Consider the following 19,518-nt stretch of genomic DNA (forward strand, 5'->3'; position numbering starts at 1 on the left):
AAGAAGGGTTGTGAAATGATCTGCCAAAAGATAGAGAGCGTGAGAAAGAAAGAGACCAAAGCAACGCGGCAAAGGAAACTCTTGGTATTTGCTCTAATGAGCATCTTCAGCCAACAGGGACTAGCACAAAATGGTATCTCCAGCACACACACATGCACTATCTCTGGTTTGTATTGTCTAGCTCATTATAAAGAGAAGCCCAGAGTAGAGATCCGTGTAATTTAGAGTCTACCTCCATCTTCTATTCTGATCATTAGTTCAAGACGGTGTACAGCAAACTCTCACTCTGATTGGAAAGCACAGCTTCTGCAGAGGGAAAATAATGAATCCATCATCAACTCGGTCACCAAGCAACTTTCATTCACTATGACAGGCATTTGAAAACCAAACATGTTGCATAAGCTGAGATGTCATTCAGTTTGATGAGACCGGTCTCTCATTTGTTGTGAGCCTAATATCAAATAGTAACATTACTGAAAGCTGTTGTTTGTAGAATTCACTAAACAATAAGAATTAATCACACTCATTTGAATATTTAAACATATCCAACGTGCTTGAGTCTTTTTACATCAAATTAAGCTTTAAGTTCCATTGCTTTATATCCAGTTTCATCTGTGTTGCAGGGAAAGATGCTCGACTGTATGTTTACCGACTGAGCACGCTCAAACGAGGGATCGAGGAGCGGCAGCTTGTCCGCACCAAGTGTGACAGTCGAGAGAACAAGCTTGAGAAAACCAAAGGTACGAAAGAAAGACCTCAGTCATCACCCACCCAAATATTTGAAATGATGACAATATTATTAAAACTCTAAATATGGGTGTTGGTGAAGAAACTTTGTGAAATTGAAGCTTTTCAATTTACAAACAAGTAGTTAAGCCAAGTAAAGCCATGCCATCTCTTTGAAAAAATTGAAGTTTTTAATAATTATCTAATAAAACGATCAAGTAACAGAACTGTGTTTCCTCAGGCTGCCATCTCTACTCCATAAACACGCATCATGGGGTGGAGCTCAGAATCATTGTGGCGATAAGAAACAAGCTTCTTCTGATCACCAGGAAACAGTCACGGCTGGATTGCCTCAGCTCTATCGCTACAGTCACAGGGACCACCGACTCACCTGTGGACGATTTCCAATACATAAGAGTAGGACACGGATTCAGCACGGATTCTCACACATCATGCATTGAAGTTTGCTGTTTAAGTTAAATGTGTTTCACTGTCACTTGCAGCTTATAGGAAGGGTTCTCACAGACATTTAGCTACTCAACATTTCGGATGCTTGCTGTCCCCTGTCTTAGGAGATCTGCTTATGTGACTCCCCGGTGGTCATGGCCCTGGTCGATGGCCCAACAGGAGAGAATGATCACATGATCTGTGTGGCCTACAGACATCAGTTTGACTTGATCAATGAAAGTACAGGAGATGCCTACAGACTACACCATGTAGACTCCAACCGGGTGAGGAACAACCACTTGAATACATACACTACCATTGAAAAGTTTATGGACAGTAAGATTATTATTTTTGAAAAAAATAAAAAATAAAATTATAATTATATATATATATATATATATATATATATATATATATATATTTCTATTTAGCAAGGATGTACTTATTTGATCAAAAGTGACAGTAAATATATTTATAATGTTACAAAAGATTTCTTTTTTAAATAAACACTGTACATTTGGATTATTCATCAAAGAATTCAGACAAAAACTTATCACATTTTTCACAAATTTACCAAGGAAATATTAACTGTTGATAATAGTAAGAAATTTTTCTTGGGCGCCAAATCAGCATATAAAATGATTTGTGAATACTGACGACTGGAGTAATGGCTGCTGAAAATTCAGCTTTGCCGTCAGGAATAAATTACATTTTAAAATATAATAAAATATAAAAACACTCATTTGTAATATTTCACAATATTACTGTATTTTGGTATAGAAAATGCAGCTTAGGTGAGCAGCAGTGTACACATTAATTTACACAATATAACATAATCCAGATATCCTTTCTTTTATCAGTACTATTATACAGTAAAAACTGCTTTCAGTTTTTGATTTGTAACATCAGTGTCTATTACTTTTTTCCAGGTGAACTTTGTTGCTGCCATAGATGTGTATGAAGATGGAGAGGCTGGACTACTTCTTTGCTATAACAGTTAGTGTCTGTAAAAATATCAGTGACTGTATCTGTGTAAGCATATCCTCTAAAGCTATACTTCTCTTTCAACAGATATTTGCATCTATAAGAAGGTGTGTCCGTTTAACGGTGCAACTCCTATGATTCAACCCAACACTTCAGACTTCCATTTCAGCTGGAACCAAATGCCCAATGCTATTGGTCAGTACCTTTAGGATCTTGAATATTCTGTATTATTACTTTTTATACAATCCAACAATCATTTTGCATTTGCATTAGTGGAAATAATTACAAATCTCTTTGTCACTTCCTGTGTCACAGTGTGTGCGTTTCCATATATACTTGCATTCACCACTGACTCCATAGAGATCCGGCTAGTTGTTAATGGCAACCTAGTATATACAGCTGTCGTTCCAGAATTGCAACTGACTGCGTCCAGAGTAAGTGTTCCAGCCATAAGGTTATACCTATGAATACCATTGTATAGCTGTATATATATATTTGGTGTAAATTGCATGTTTATTTGGAGTTTTCAAACTAAAACTGGGTCTGCAGTGTTTTCAAGGGGCCAAAATACGGGGGTAGTGTAAAAGAAAAGTGTAACCATAGCAAAAGTTATGCATTTTACAATGAAAATGCACTAGTGTAAATGTAGCCTAAATCTACTGTAATACTACAACACTCTTTATAGAGTTCTTTTCAAAGATAGGGGTCTTTAAGATTTTATGTTTTTGAAAGAAATCTTCTATGCTCACCAAGATGCTCAAGCATTTCTTTAATTGAAAATGCAGTAAAAACTGTAACATTATTATTATTATTATTATTTAAAATAACCATTTTCTAGTTTAATATATTTTAAAATGTAATTAATTTATGTGATGGAAAATTTGTCATTATCATTTTTGAAAAACTGATTTTTTTTTTTTTTTGTGAAAACCTTTAACTTTTTCAAGATTCTTTGATGAATAGTAAGATTATTTAAAATAGATTTTTGATAGGTATAAAATAGGTAACTATATAAAGGTCTTTACCGGCATTCTTGGTCAATTTAATGCATAATTTTATTTATTTATTTATTTTTTTTTTATATATAAAAAAAAATCTTACTGACCACAAACTATTGAATGGTAGTGTACTCTATTAGAAAAGAATTAACAGACTGAACACATGGAAAACATATTAACAATGGCAGAAAATGTTTTGATGACAGTATCATTCTTCTGTATGACAATAAATTATAGATTTCCATCCCAAACATTTATCACACAGGTCACATTTCTCATTGTTTTTATCTTCTTATTTCTTCCTCTCTTTATTTCTGTAGTCGGATATCTATTTCATCTCATCAGCACCTATAAACTCTGCCTCTAACTGTAGCTCCAGAGACACTAGTTCCCAGAGTTCCCCTCAGACTCCCACCGGCTACGAGATGCCTGTCTTCCCTTCACCGCTTGGAGATGGTAGGCTTCTGCTCTTGATGGAACATGTACACATTCTACCTTACTGATTAAAACTGAATTCCCATGCTATTGAACTTAATATAGAAGTTAAACTTGAGTATTTGTGTTCAGTATTTGAGAGTGTGTGATTTTGCTTAAGTATATGATATTTTTGCCTATGTATATGACTTTGCATAAGTATATGATGCATTTCTTCTGTTTAAGAGTACAGAGTTTCATATGCAAGTCGTCAACCTGTGTTTGTTTATTAGCTTACAATGCATTGGTCTTTTAATCTGTGCGTGGGTTGGGTTGATATATTGCTCTCTTCCATCCCTGGTCCAGATTGTATTCGGATCCCCTACGGCACCAAGCTATCCCTCTACATGTCTAAAGACTCTGAAGGTACTGCAGGCACTTCTGTTGCCTACATTTCCCATGCTGCTTCACTAATGCACGTTACCACGGAGACTCACCCTGTCTTTTATTCAATTAACAGACGCATGTAGCCAGTGTTGAGAGAAATATGCAGCTAACATAATGTGTCCCTTCCTTCTTGCAGTCTCACAGAAAGAATGACAAAAAACAAAAAGCGAGAAATGGTGGCATGAGGAGTCTATGGGAAAAAAGAACAGTAGAGAGAAACAGAATTGAATGAGATAGAGAGGTGGGATAGGAAATCAATAGACAGACAGAGATACAGATACATAGAGACAGAGACGCTTTAGGGAAATGGGACACATTTGCTGGAGCATGAGTTACAGATCGCTGTGTCACCATGGATACTTTTGTCTAAGCCCCTCTTCATACACACACACACACAGTCTGGACGGCCCTTCAGAGCTTAGCACTTTTGTCTACACAAGAGGCCTGAAGAGGGATGTCAAAGATGCTGTGACAAAATTCACATCCTGGTGTTTTTAAACATCCAGCCAACTGTCTGTGTCTGCCATTTTTGCACCATGGGAAAAAGCATACCATGACTCATCCCAACATAATCTTCACAATGCAATACATCTGCGTTATACACCAATTACTAACACTTTACTATAAGGCTCAATATGCACCTTAGTTAATTCATTTGGTATCGTGAACTAAAAATAAACAGTACTTTTACAGCATTTATTAATCTGTTCTTTCTACATAGACATTTCTAACATTTCAAGCTGTATAAACTGACATGAGTTTTTTTCCCACAAACATGAATTAATAATTAACAATGTTATATTTGTGAATTAACATTAACCTGGATTAACAAATTAATAAATGCTGTTAATGTGTAATGCATTAGCTAAATTTAAGCAATTTCACCTTATTGTAAAGTGTTACCATTTCTTGTTGTAAGTTTTTATTTTCTTTCAGTCTGTATATAACAAATTAGATTATTATTATTTTACATATACTACCGTTTGGGGTTTGGTATATATATATATTATTCCTGGGATGACATTGTGTGACATGATCCATCAGAGATCATTTTAATATGATGACTTGGTACTAAAGAAACTTAGCTGAGCTGCTTTTGTGTAAATCATAATGTATTTTTTCAAGTGTTCATTGATGAATAGAAAGTTCAAAAGATCAGCATTTATTTGAAACAGCAATTATTTTGAAATCTCTTGTAATACTCTAAATCTCTTGTAACACTAAATCTAATTGAAGTAGTCCAGGCAGAACACGGCGTGACTGAAGCATCAGCTGACGCTCAGTTGATCGTAACTCCTCCCACTACAATTAATAAGATATATAAGACCCTGCGTACTTACGCTTGCCATAGTCTGTCGCACAGACACGCACTTACCCTTCTCCATCCCCAACTCCTCCTATGCAGATACATGATCACTTAACTGCTCGCCCATGGAGATATATCATCTATCCAGCACATGTTGCTCAGATTGTTCAAAATTTTCACAGTACGGGGTTACTCTACTGGTATATAACTGCATGTAAAAATATCTGGAAATTGTATAGGCTTCAGGGCATTCAAACCTCAGTGAGGTTTTGTCTGCGGATAGCTCAGAATCTGAACCCTTCAGTGCGAAGCGTGTAGCCAAACATAAGACCTCTACAATATTTTGACATTAATAAGTGGTCCTGACTGAAATCGAATAAAACAAAAGGGCATGTGTGTTGCAGAAGAACACTGTGAATATACCTACTTGGTTTATGTATATGACGAGTCACTCAAATGCTGGGCTTCTCCTCAGTGATGCAGGTTGAGGCAAAAACATGTTTGGAAAGATGGATTCATGATGTAATCACTCATTAAATCAATTTTGTACATTAAAAAGTCACATAGTGTACCATTACCTTCTTACTGATATAAACACACATTTTTTGTGTATCTTGCTGTCCCATGGTACAAAAATAACTCTGGAATACTTTCAGTATATTCCAGACGCACGCATGTATTTTTAATGAAATAGTCCTGTGTTTGATTATGGCCCTCTAATTGCTCAAAATTAACTTAAAAGGGGAAGCATCCTTCCTCGCCTGGAAATTTGTGTATGCTGTTGGACACTGCCATGTCTCAGATCCTCGCTCTTTTATTTAACATGACTACAGTTTTCAAGATTCTTGTTTGTTGATACTAAAAATATGAGTGAATTATTTTCTGAATCAATATGCCTGTAAAAAGAAAGAAAGAAAAGAAAGAAAGAAAGAAAGAAAGAAAAGTAACAATTTTTACAAAAAAAAATGTCAATACTGCTTCCACGGTATTCAAGATACTGTAGCAAATATAGTATCACTATTACTAGTAACACTACCTCATCTGCATATCCAGTAACACTGGAATAGTTCATTAACAGACAGACAGTCAGCACTGATTAACTGACTTTCCCTTTAAATACCTGTCATTCCCATGTGCTTGCCCTATCTATTCTTTTAGTTGTCTATATCAAGTCTTAGTCAAGTCTTAAGTCAAACGGATAGAAAATGAGTCAACTGTGATAAATCTGTGGTGCTGAATGGTTACCTTACAGATGTACTGTAAAAAAAAAAAACTAATTTTAATGTTTTTTTGTTTGTTTGTTTTTGTATGTTTTCTGTGCTAATTGACAGCATTAAAAACAAAAATCAATAATGTCCTATCCAATCAGACTTACTAGAAGTGGACCATCAAATTTCCTAAAAATCCCATTCCTGTTCCAGTTTAATGGGCTTTATTTTGTCTATTGGGTTGAATTAAGTGTTTTACCTAATCTGGATTAGAATGTTTGACAGTTGACAAATGTAAACACATATAAATGTAGGCTCACTTCACCCAAAAAGCAAGCAATGCCAGTCTGTAAATAAATAACACAACTAGAGTCATCAGATCAAGATTGAACTGGGTCACAAGTAAAAGTCTAAAAACAGACACCAGTCTGATTCAAGTTCAAGTCATTAGTCTGAAGCCCACACTTTAGAGAGATAAAACATATGCAAAATACAATTGTAATATTTCTTAATGTTGCTGTTTTTACTGTTTTTGATCAAGTAAATGCAGCCTTCGTGAGCGTAAAGGGCTTACCAACTCAAAACATTAAAACAAAAATTACTGACCTCAAACTTTTGAATGGTAGTCTATGTTTACTAATAGACTGTTGCTTCAGAATTATATTAAACTGTGTTCTAGTTATTCCACAAATGCAAAAAAATAATTTCATTTGAGCTAATTACAGTGTCATGGATCCAGCAGTGACTCTTGTCTGCAAGTGCATTTCTGTATGTGTTTTTACGAAAGAAGGCTGTGTGTGTTCTTACCTCATTCTATGCTGAGTAGATATTAATGTGCAGTAGTTCTCGACCTACACTGATTAACAGTGTAGAAGTTACACCTTTAATTCTAACTTCTCATTCTTTAGTTTTGTCTCCTTTTTTCCCTCTCCAACCATCCCTTTCTCTCTTCAAGGTGAAGTTCCCCCAAAACACATCTATAAGATCCCGTTGAGCAACCTAGTTGGACGGAGCATAGAAAGGCCCCTCAAGTCTCCATTGGTCAATAAAGTGCTCACGGTACCCGCCTCCAGTTTGATCGGCCCCACTCCCATGATCTCAAGCACAACCTCCCTCTCACTGTCTCGCATGGAGATCAAAGAGATCGCCAGCCGTACACGGAAAGAACTACTGGGTGAGTGTCTCTCTGTTTGTGCACTCTTAAACTGAAAGCTATCATTATGCTTGTGTGGCACAGTGGGAAGCTGGCAAGAAACATACCGAAAGAAATCTGCTGCAGCATAAGTGCTGCTGGAGATCTGTTTTAAGGGTTGGACATTAAAGCTCCAAGTGGTGCAGCTCAGCACCATTTATTATTAACCTTTCAATTATGAGTGTTAAAAAAAACTGTAACGATACTCGCATACTTGATCTGTTGTAATGCATGTTCTGCAGTCAAACTGAGATGAGACAGACATTTTTCATTATGAAGTGTTGGGAGTTAGACATCCTGATCACACATTAGATAAATTGCTAGATGTAGTAGACTGCCACAATTCACACAACCCCCAAACCCCACCCCCCTACTATTGCACCTCCTGGATGTGCAATTTAATGTTATCTTATAATTACAGCCAAACATGTTGAATTATGATCACTAGTCTATGAATTTGTGTGTGTCTGAGTTTGTCTGTGTCCTCTGTATCTGTTGTAGGTTTGACTGAGGAACCCAGCAGTAAGGCAGATGGTAACTCAGTGAAACAGAGAAGAATGAGCAAGAAAACCAAGGAGGAAGACCAGAGGAGAACAGCAGAGATCAGCACCACTGATCAGCAGTAAGTTTGTCTCTGTATGTCTGTGTGTGTGTGTGTGTGTGTGTGTGTGTGTGTGTTAATTGGTTGTTAATTGTTCCCTTTCAAGGGAACTTCGAGCTGCGTCCTCTAGGGGTCGCTATGGGGAACACCTTGTGACCTGTGTCTGAAGCATACAATGAAAAAACACCAACAAGTTGGTCAGAGACAGCCCCTGACATCACTACCAGTGCAACTATAGATAAATAGGTGCTGGAAGAATACATCATTGTCTTCTTCGTCTTCATTGACTGTGTTTTTTTAGGAGCGTTTAGGAGTGCAGTTTTCTCGACAGAGGCTTTGCTCGTATACTGTGGTGTGTGTAGTGAAGAGCAAGAGCAAGCGCAAGCATTCAGCTCTCGAGGGAGTTGGATGCGCTCTGCTGTGCTCATTGACATGCATTCGCGAGACTCTAAGGGGATGTGAGTATTTCATAATTTACCCGAGTTGCCCTTATGAAACAAAAATATATTGCAGTATACTGGAAAATATCATGTAATATATTAGGCATATATTCTTATATATATTTATTTTTTCCAATATATTGCAATATATTGAAAGTGGCAATCATTTGTATATTTTGTAATATATTATATAATATACGTATCATCAATATATTATTAAATGTATTCAAATATATAAAATATATTATATTTGGTACGGTAAGGGATACGCGCTCACCTTTGTTCCATTCTTTCGAGTTGGTTAGACCTTGGTCCCTTGGGCACCACTCAACTAGTGTGTTTTTATTAATACATTTCAAGCAGCGCCCGAGGTCTCTCCCCTTGTGAGGAGTTGAATTCCTCGCTCCGTGGGCTGTTCTCATGGTAGTTTAGCAGCGCTCCCCTATACCAAAAAGGGTTTCCTATGAGCATACTACATCCTTTCTGAATTCTGAGTTCTCCTCTCATGTAAGAGTTCTCTGTTTTTCCCAGAGCACCTGGCATCCAGCAGCATTAGGTAAACTAGGTCCTTCCTTCACCTCTCTGATGCGCTGAGTTTTTGGCTAGCTAGAAGTACGCTTACCCTTCTGACTATCATGATCAGGCTGTAGGTTGAGCCCCCCCTTTTGTTGAGATTGTTGAGAGTTGGGGTTGTGCTTCCTCAGCTAGGTAGCCTACTGCTGACCGTTCCAGCATGGAACATACTGCAGATGAAATATGCGGTAGGTCAAGCTCCCCCTCGTTTGACAGCTGGGGGTTTACCCCTCCCCTCAGCTAGAAATTTACTGCTAGCCACTCCAGCATTATTACCATAGATCGAGTTGATGACTCTCAAACATATTGTTTTTGGGATGCACCTTTCCTTCTATGAGTCTTTGCACACTTTCTAAAATCCACTCTGTGGTAAGTTTGCATGGTAGAGTTGGTACTCTGTGCTCTCCATGATTCTGGTCTGCACTTCCTTCAGCATGGCGGCATGGGTATATTGTTCCCCATAGCAACCCCTAGAGGATGCAGTTCGAAGTTCCCTTGAAAGGGAACATTTCAGGTTACGAATGTACCCATGGTTCCCTGAGTAGGGAATGAGACACTGTGTCCTCTAGCTTCCTGCCATGCTTCGGACGCAAGCTTCAGATGAAGAAATGAATGACTTGTTCTCCCAGAGCCTGTTTATAGCCGCACCGGTAGTGACATCAGGGGCTGTCCACAACCAACTTGTTGTTGTTTTTTCATTGTATGCTTTAGACAAGGGTCACGACAAGGCGTTCCCCATAGCGACCCCTAGAGGATGCAGTGTCTCATTCCCTGAGACGTTTTATCAGTTTGTAGAATTGTCAATTAAAAATTTTCACACACACACACACACAAAAAAAAAACATTTATTAAAATATTATACTACAGATTTATATTTATATTTTTAAGTGAAAAAATTGTGAATTTTACAGTTACTGGAAATATAGACCCACACTATATGCACAAAGGTTTGGAGTCATTATTTGTTTTGTTTTTAAAAATACAGTAATATTGTAAAATATTATTAATTGTAAAATATTTGTTTAAATGTATTTAATTCCTGTGATGGCAAAGCTGAATTTGAAGCATTAATCATTACTTCATTGTCACATGATCCTTCACAAATCATTCTAATATGCTGATTTGGTACTCAAGAATAATTTATTCTTAGTCTTATTCTTACCAAAGCTGTTAAAACTGTAATACATTTTACATGATACTTTTATCAAAATAAAAAAAAAAATAATATTATGTAATTATTTTATCATAACATTATCAATTTCTTTAGTGTACCTTTTGATCAATTTAGTGTGTCCTTGCTTAAAACTGTAATTTCATAAAAAAGTACTGTTTTCTGGTAATAGGCTGAAAATATCATGCTGTAATTTAAGATATATATATAACCCAGTCCAGTACAGCAAATGAAAGGTTATTTCTGCATGTTAGACATGAATATACCAGCTATGTATACTGACTATAGGGTATGTCCAATCAGAGTGGGAATGGAGTCTGTAGATGGAGAAACTGATGTCCAGCAGCTTTGCTCATCTGGCTCTGAGGTGGAGCCTCGAGGTGATAGCCCACCCACGTCCTGCCCTTTTACCTTCGCCACATCTTTTGAGGAGGATATTTTGGATCTTAAGTGATGACAATCACAGTCTGTGGATCACAGTGCACCTCTCACCTCCTACTAACTTTTACTTTATATTATTCTTTTAACCATGTTACGTAGAATTTTCTGTTTTCCCCAGTCATCTGTGTGTGCAAATGCATCCCCTGAGCTTTAAACTTTACAGGAGAATGAGTTTACAGTGTGGTGATGTCAAAATTTACTCCTGGTGGATGTATGCATGTGTGTGCATATGTGTATGATCCTGTGTTTACTCTATAAGAAAGATAAAAATACAACTAGAAAATCAGATTATCATTTCCAAATTCTGTTCGAAGAAGAAATAAATTTACAGAAAATTTCCAAAAACTCCAAAAATCTAAATGACTCAAGGCTGGATTGGTGAGACACATTCTCCATAAGCTTTGGGACAAATCTATAGCTTTGTAGCAAACTTGTAGCCATATGAACAGAAATAAGATCATTAAAACCTTTCTTAAAAGGTCTGAGCCACAATTTAAGTTAAGGCAAAATATTACTTTTCACTCCAAGGCCAGAATGTAAGATTGATGCTCCTAAAACAATGAAACATATTTTTTAACTTGTTATTTTGCGTTTTTAAATGTTTTCTATGTTTGTGATTTGTACTGTACATTGTGTGATTATCAAAGTTGTAAAAAACTCTATATGCATCTCAGGCCAGATGCACATGAACATACAAATGTAAACATATACATATATATACCTTTCTAGTTGTATTATGGAGAAATAAAACTATCTTCTTATGTATATCAATGTTATGATCTAACCTGCCTTCACCCTCACCATGCTTTTAAAGCCTGACATGCAATCACTCTGCAGAAAGGGCAGGAGTCTCCCACAAGTGCCATTTTCAACTGCAGCCGTCAACCACTGGCGTCCTCTATCAGACTGACCATGGATTGCATAAATCATGAGGCAGAAGCGCACAAAAATCATAACACAATTTGGTCACTACATCTGGTAAATCTGCAGCTGGTTACTATGCTAACAGTATGAGCTTTGTCCATGAATATCCGCATTTACAGGCACACAGTCAAAACGCATTCTTTAAGTTGTTAAGATGTTGTTTCTTGAAAAGGGCTCTAGATCACCTGCATGCCTCCACTCAATCCCACTACGAAATAAAAGGGATTTGATGTATTAATGGATTAGAATTAGGATGTATATTATCTTTACTCTTCTCATGAATTTGATAGAAATTAAAAAATAAAAAAATATAAAAAACTCTAGGAATTCATTCCAGGGTTACTTGGATTTAATAGATAGATTGATAGATTGATAGATCACCAATCTTTGTCTTTTTTAATAGAATCTAAATAATCTTAAAAAACAATCATTTTGAGAAGCAAAGAGATAAAGACTTTTCTTATTTTCTTTGCCCCATTTTTTTCTTGATTTAAGCATTTATACACACACACACACACAGACATACATATACATATATATATATATATATATATATATATATATATATATATATATATAGTCTTAGAAAAAAAGTCTTTTAACATGAATTATTTAAGAATGTTTAGATATTTTTTCTGGAAAACAACACAAAAATACAGATAAATTATTTTTGCTGTGTAATTTGAGAATGAGAATATTGATTCTGCTGTTTACAGTTCAAACTCAGAGATGTTTAAAGCATTTTATCAAAGTGACACGAACACAAGAGCCTCAGGAACAGCACGAGAGGAGGTGTAAGTATTAAACTGCTTAGCTGAATGCATGTACACCCCACACCCCCCACCCCACTCTCAGCCTTTCTCCATCTGAATGTGAACCACTCAACTCTAGTAGCAGCCTGGAATAAAAAGGGAAAACAATAATATTTTTGTAAATGAAAAGTTTTACATATTATTTATTTGCTATTTGTTGTCTTTGATGAGCGCTGGGTGAGCCAGAGTCTGATGGAATATATATATATATTTTCTTTTTTCCCCCTTTGGCTAACTGTCCGTTGTCTTCCCACTCCTCCTGTTTTTGCAGTGGTTTTGTATCTATATCAATATTAACTGTTTAGACTGTTTCAGAAACTCTGTGATATCTGAAATGAAACAAAAATGAATAATAAAAAAAAAAAAACACCAAGTGTCTTAAAACATTGTATTGCCATTGTTTTTAATGCCAAGTACTACTTGTAAATGTTTGTGTTTCAGATGTGGCCTCAAAATATTACTATTATTATTATAACATTTATTTGAAATGTGTTGTAGCCCACTGCTGTAGTTAATATTGTTCATTGATATTAAATAAATATTTATGAAATTGACCATGTAGTTTGTGTTTTAACAGGTGTCTGTAGACTACAGACATGCTTATTAAATGTCCCGTTCTTCGTGATCCCATGTTTTAAACTTTAGTCAGTGTGTTATGTTGTTGTCTGTAAAATTCTAAAGGTCAAAGTTCAATGCCAAGAGAGATATTTTATTCAACAGAATTTGCCTACAAAAAAACGACCCGTTTGGACTACATCCCTTAATGACATCACTAAAACAGTTTTTGGACTAACCTCCGGCCACACGAATACACAAAAAAGGGGGCGTGGCCTTGTTGCGCTCTGACGGAGAAGAGGAAAAGCTGCATTTGTGTTTGTTGCCATGTTGTCGAAACGCAGCTATTTTCATCTCAGAGTCCAATCACCTTTGTTTGGGATTCCAAAGGACACTGTACTTGGATATTAATGGTTGCAATTTATGTTTAACTCGGTTCCCGAAAATTATAATCCACATGTAAAACTATGTGCAGCACATTTTGCTGAGCACAGCTTCCTCAGTCTCAATCAGTTTAATATCAGATTCGCACAAAGATTATTCTTGAAAGATGGAGCAGTTCCCTCTTTGTCTGGAGAAGGCGTTGTTTATGGACCACAAGCGGTAAGTGTATTTTATTATTTTAGTTGGTGCGTTTAACAGTTTCTGTAACTTATTACACAAAGGGCAACGCTGTTTAGCTTTGTTAACTAGATGGTAGGGCTGTGCAAAAAATTTGAATGCGATTTTCATGGGCATCTCGTCAGTAAAAACGCTCCTGTGATTATAAGTACATCTCCAGCACGTGCGTTCTTCTACTGTCTATGGTTCAGATCAGGATTGCCAGGTTTTCAAAACAAATCCTGCCCACTTGCTTCTCAAAACTAGTCCAAACCTAGCCCAATCACGTTTCCAGGAGGGCAGTGTGCGCTCAGCTGCTGTCGAATCACAACACAGGTACCGCTGGCACAATCAGAACTCGTTATGTATTTCTGAAGGAGGGACTTCATAGAACAAGGAAGTCATCAACCCGTTTTTATGACAGTGAAAACAGCGGTATACAGATAGGTGAATTGTGTGAAAAATACTGTGTTTTTTTACACGCGAAACATGAACATGTTATATTGCACACTGTAAACACAATCAAAGCTTCAAAAAGCACAAAAAACGTGACCTTTTACTATTATTAATACACTGCTCATCCGGGTTCTACGAGTTATCTTGACCGGTCTTCTGTCGATAGACCTGTACTACTAATGAGTCACTCCGTTGACTGTCTGGCGCCATCTTTTGACTGAAAACACTTAACAATCAACATATAAGGTCAAAACAAATATTTTTAACCATGTAATAAGCGGGACAATATATATCCAACTGGTTGTTATGTCAGAATCACTTCGGGGTCCTGATCACCCTATCGGGGTTTATTCTGAGATAACAACTGGCTGCATGTAACTTATCCCTATATTTTTGTGCACAAGTATTTAAAAAAATTGTGTGTTCTAATATTGTAACCACAGTGGTCTAATAATTAAACTTTACCCAAGTCACACATTAGATTCGTCCCATATTGTAATGCAAAGCTAAACCTACAAGTAAAACTTTTCCACGTTTTTTAAATGAATGCTTCCATCAAGGTTTGTTGGAAAATAAAATACAAGAATCAATTAATGATCATAAAAACCTCAATGACATATCGAATTACATAATTAAATATTTAATTAAATGCAAACAGACAGATGATACAGTGCTGTTTTCACAATGTGCTGAAAACGTCTCGAATTCAAATCTCAGACTCTGAGCAACGTCGTTTAATTTAAATAGGACATTTCTGGCTTCTTGCAGCCCAAACTGAATTTTTCCATTTATAGGCAGGTGCATCCCAATAGAATGTCATGGAGAAGTTCATATTATTTTAGTAATTAAACTCAAATTGTGAAACTTGTGTATTAAATAAATTCAAAGCACACAGACTGAAGTAGTTTAAGTATTTGGTTCTTGTATTTGTGATGATTTTGGCTCACATTTAACAAAAACCCACCAACAAATTAGAATACTTCTTAAGACCAATAAAGAAACATTTTTAGTGAACTGTTGGCCTTCTGGGAAGTATGTTCATTTAATGTACATGTACTCAATACTTGGTAGGAGCTCCTTTGCTTTAATTACTGTCTAAATTTCGGGGTGGCATAGAGGTGGTCAGTTTGTGGCACTGCTGAGGTGGTATGGAAGCCCAGGTTTCTTTGACAGTGGCCTTCAGCTCATCTGCATTGTTTGGTCTCTTTTTTTCTCATCTTACTCTTGACAATAGCCCATAGATTCTCTATGGGGTTCAGGTCCGGTGAGTTTGCTGGCCAGTCAAGCACACCAACACCATGGTCATTTAACCAACTTGTGTGGGCAGGTGCCAAATCTTGCTGGAAAATGAAATCATCATCTTCTAAAAGCTGGTCAGCAGAAAGAAGCATGAAGTGCTCCTAAATTTCTTGGTAAACCGGTGCAGTGACTTTGGTTTTCAAAAAACACAGTGGACCAACACCAGCAGATGATATTGCACGCCAAATGACTATGGAAACTTAACACTGGACTTCAAGCAACTTGGGCTATAAGCTTCTCCCCCCTTCCTTCAGACTCAAGGACCTTGGTTTCCAAATGAAATACAAAACTTGCTCTCATATGAAAAGAGGAGTTTGGACCACGTGGATTTGCGCAGCTTCTCAGGTAACAATGGCTCTGTGTAGTAACCGCTACTCTATGTGAAATCATGCACCTGATGGAATTTACCGCTGATTAGAGAACCGGCTTTACTGACAAGATGCGCATAACGACCGGCCGATCGTGATCGGAGCAGCCCTAAAAAGAACCAAGGACTTAAACTACTTCAGCCTGTGTGCACTGAATATATTTAATACAGAAGTTTCACAATTTGAGTAGAATTACTGAAATAAATTAACTTCTCCACAACATTCTAATTTATTCAGATGCACCTGTACTTGGAAAAACTTACGCAGAGTTCGTTATCAATGTGAGAGCGCATTCCTCGCCGAGACTTGTGCCCGGCAGCGTGCCGTGGTGGTTGTCCTCGGAGACGCTTAATCTGCAAATTTCTGAAAGGTGAGAAGCTGCAACCTGATTGGTCCCTGTCTCTTAAGCTCATCCATAGCCCTAACACGACCTTAATCAGGTTATACGCCACACTGAATTTAACGAAGATGAAAACAAGGCTTTGATGTCAAGTAGGCTACTATAACGGTTCTGTCACAACTCACAAATTTTACAACTGTTTTATTGTTTATTTTTTTCTGCTTATTATTTTATAAATATGTATTTTATCATGAGCTAAACAGTCGGTATATTGTTATACAGTAGAATCCATTGATCGCACTGTACTTCTATCCCTCACAGTATTGTTTTCACAGGGCTCTCAAGTCTCACGCATTCACCGTGAGACACTCATTTCAGTCCGTTCACACACCCTCATGCCACACCTTGTATTTCTCAGGCTGAGAAATAAGTGATAGCTTGTCCTGCTATAATTAATGGTCAGATACAGAGGGAAGTTCTCAGGGCCGCTGCTGGCCAAATGTGCCCTATGCAGAATTGTATTGTTGTACCGCTTCCCCAAATTATTATGGAGTAAAAATAAAAAAATAAAAAACTTCTATAGGGGTCAGATAAAATATAAAGATAAATAACTAAATTGTAATTAAATATTAGTATTTACAAATTACAACTGTAGCTAGACAGTCGCCTATGGCTATGGGTTTATTAATGCAGTTGTCTGGTTGATTTTATAGTCTCAAACATTCAGAAATGACACAAAAGAAAATTTTACTTCAATAAAACTAAGGATTAGTTTTTGTAAGGGTTGTGATGTCCATATGTTTTTGTTGAAGAAGTTATAGAGGCTAGCATTTCTATTTTTTAGGATTGCTAAGTCAATGTGTCCAATTAAAAAATTGCAAAAGAAAATCCCATTAAAATTTTTCCAAAAATACAAAAAGTGGAGCCAGTCTTGAACACTCCCAAAATACATGAAATGCGGTGTCAGAAGCCTAAAAAAACCCCAACATTCAGTTAAAACCATTTCATTGAATTTAGAAACAAAGGTGTTTGTAGTCTGTTGCCAGTACACTGTGAAGTATTCTACACTGTAGATCTTCACTTTTTTTAAGAATTGGAGGTTTATATACAACAGCCTCTATGAGGGATTCACATGAGAAAACCATTTTCTTCAAATCAAAAAATTAAAACCCCTTCAAGAAAAAAAATTATTGTTGTCTTTAAACTTTTTTTAAACTTTAAAATGCCAGAAAAGTCTTAAATACCAAACCATTAATTCAAACACAACCTATAACTGAAGTGAATGCTGGGAGGAAACAAGTTTTAAAGCTCTTAACTATCCCTTCCAGTTCAATTTTTATTTTTCAATTCAATTTAGTTTATATAGCACATTTTACGATACAAATCATGGCAAAGCAACTGTACAGAAAATTAATGTTTCTTTAAAATTTTGTAGTAGCTTATCAGTGATGAAAAATGTATTACTATTCTAAATGACTTAATCCCAGAGAGCGAGGGGGGCTCCCATTTAAAGCACTGGTCCACTCCGATGCAGATGCAGAGAGCATCCAAACCAAAAGTAGGAACGGTTTGGCTCTGGAAAGAATGACTGTGATAATGTCTGGCCTTGAGTCACAGTGCTTTAAGTGGGTGCCCCCTATCCCCGTCATCAAGACATCAAAATGTGTAAAAAAAAAATAAATAAATAAATTATAAGCTGAAATGTGCTTTTCTCTCTCTCTCTCTCTCTTTATTTTTGATACTTTTGAAATACATAAACTAATTATTTTATTTGGATGGAATTTCTTTTTTTCATCAGATTTACCAGTTGTTGTCATTTCTATTTGTTCAGGTCGATTATAAACAATAGGTAAAACTGAACTCCTAGCAACAACTTAAGAGAATTGGGTGCTGCAAATATTTGAATGGCTCCTCCCCTTTGAGTGGCCCCTCCCCTAATCTCACGCCAATCTTTTGCTATAACTTGAGAGCCCTGGTTTTCATCCCTGTCAAAAACGAAATGTGGTGCAACCCTGAGTAAAGTCTGATGACAGTGTTTCACCGACAAACCAGGTCTTTCTCTGTGAATATTCATGTAAATATTAATTTTGGAAATTCGCCCAGTGCTAAAATTTCTGTTTATATTGCTTTTGCCAGATTGAGTATGAGCACTTTTAAATCTGTTAGATTAATATTGTCAAAAAAAAATTTGCATACTTTTGAATTGTGGCTTGTCCAATATAATAGAGTAAATGTTAATTTATCTTTTTTATTGGCATTATTTTAAAAATATATATATATATTTTAAACAATTTAGAAAAACTGCTCTCAAAACAGCTCAACAACTGGCAGTACCCTTAAAGGAACATCTTTTTACCTTATTTACACCTAAAAGGTTAAAAGTAGTGCCTTATGGGTAGGAATAGGATACATACTACAACTCATGCCAAATTAATAGCAAGGTGGAATGAAAGTGCTTCTGAAGTGGCATAGGTGTCTTCAAACAGACTCTTAGATGCTGCTCAGAAGTGGCATAAATGCATCTACACAGAGATTACAAATGTGCAAAGTTGTCCCTTTAAGAGTACTGGCCCGCTCACAACAAGCGGTTTTATTTTTGCACTTTTTTTAATAACAGGATATGACTTGGTTTATCACCATACCCCCCCCCCCCCCCCTTTTTTTTTTTTTTTTTTTTTTTTTTTTGTGAAGGCTTTCTTATGAACATCTCAGTAGTTTTAATTTAAGAGCACAAAGGCACGTATTAAACTGACAAGCAAGGGCATGTTTCAGATCACTATGTACCATTCGATTCATTCAAATGCAAACTCAAACGCCCACTTCCCATCCTTCTCTCCAGCAAGATCACTTTTATGCTGTCCTTTCACATATTTTTCCTGATTTACTTCCACCACTGGAGGCAGAGGACTTTTCATTAGGATTGAGTCTGGACATTTCTGGTATCCATGATAATGCGGTCTGGTTTATTTTAATGTGAAGCAAAAACATAACTTTCCTGAACCTGTCTATCTTTTCCTGTCAGTCTTTTTCCTGCCCTTTTTGTACCGAGAAGTAGCAATGGTCTGCCATGTTATATTTGTCTTGGCAGCAATTCTCCTTTGATTTTTCTCTCTTATCGCTTTCTCTCCGAGCTCTTGTTTTTAACATATGCAGTGTGCACTGTCTCTCATTTCTTTATGAGTCAATGATTTATCACAATTACCCATGAACACACAG

The 19,518-nt window shown here is 36.5% G+C and overlaps 1 protein-coding gene across 5 annotated transcripts in view; it reads left to right on the top strand.

Moving 5' to 3' along the window:
- The window catches only part of LOC128006182 (GTPase-activating Rap/Ran-GAP domain-like protein 3), a 54,171-nt gene extending 40,933 nt beyond the window's left edge, over positions 1-13,238 (top strand). For 4 of the 5 annotated variants that reach the window (XM_052592722.1, XM_052592720.1, XM_052592724.1 and 1 more), the window contains exons 21-31: positions 624-740; positions 968-1,143; positions 1,299-1,457; positions 2,103-2,169; positions 2,245-2,352; positions 2,473-2,591; positions 3,476-3,611; positions 3,936-3,995; positions 7,486-7,704; positions 8,224-8,344; positions 10,796-13,238. In XM_052592722.1, the coding sequence (XP_052448682.1) occupies positions 624-740; positions 968-1,143; positions 1,299-1,457; positions 2,103-2,169; positions 2,245-2,352; positions 2,473-2,591; positions 3,476-3,611; positions 3,936-3,995; positions 7,486-7,704; positions 8,224-8,344; positions 10,796-10,961 (1,448 nt within the window). In that variant the 3' untranslated portion in view covers positions 10,962-13,238. The remainder of the gene's footprint in view (positions 1-623; positions 741-967; positions 1,144-1,298; positions 1,458-2,102; positions 2,170-2,244; positions 2,353-2,472; positions 2,592-3,475; positions 3,612-3,935; positions 3,996-7,485; positions 7,705-8,223; positions 8,345-10,795) is intronic. The other variant, XM_052592721.1, reaches the window with a different exon arrangement.
- Positions 13,239-19,518: the final 6,280 nt, after the last annotated feature.

This window comes from Carassius gibelio, chromosome A5 (assembly GCF_023724105.1).
Source record: "Carassius gibelio isolate Cgi1373 ecotype wild population from Czech Republic chromosome A5, carGib1.2-hapl.c, whole genome shotgun sequence".
Lineage (NCBI taxonomy): Eukaryota > Metazoa > Chordata > Actinopteri > Cypriniformes > Cyprinidae > Carassius > Carassius gibelio.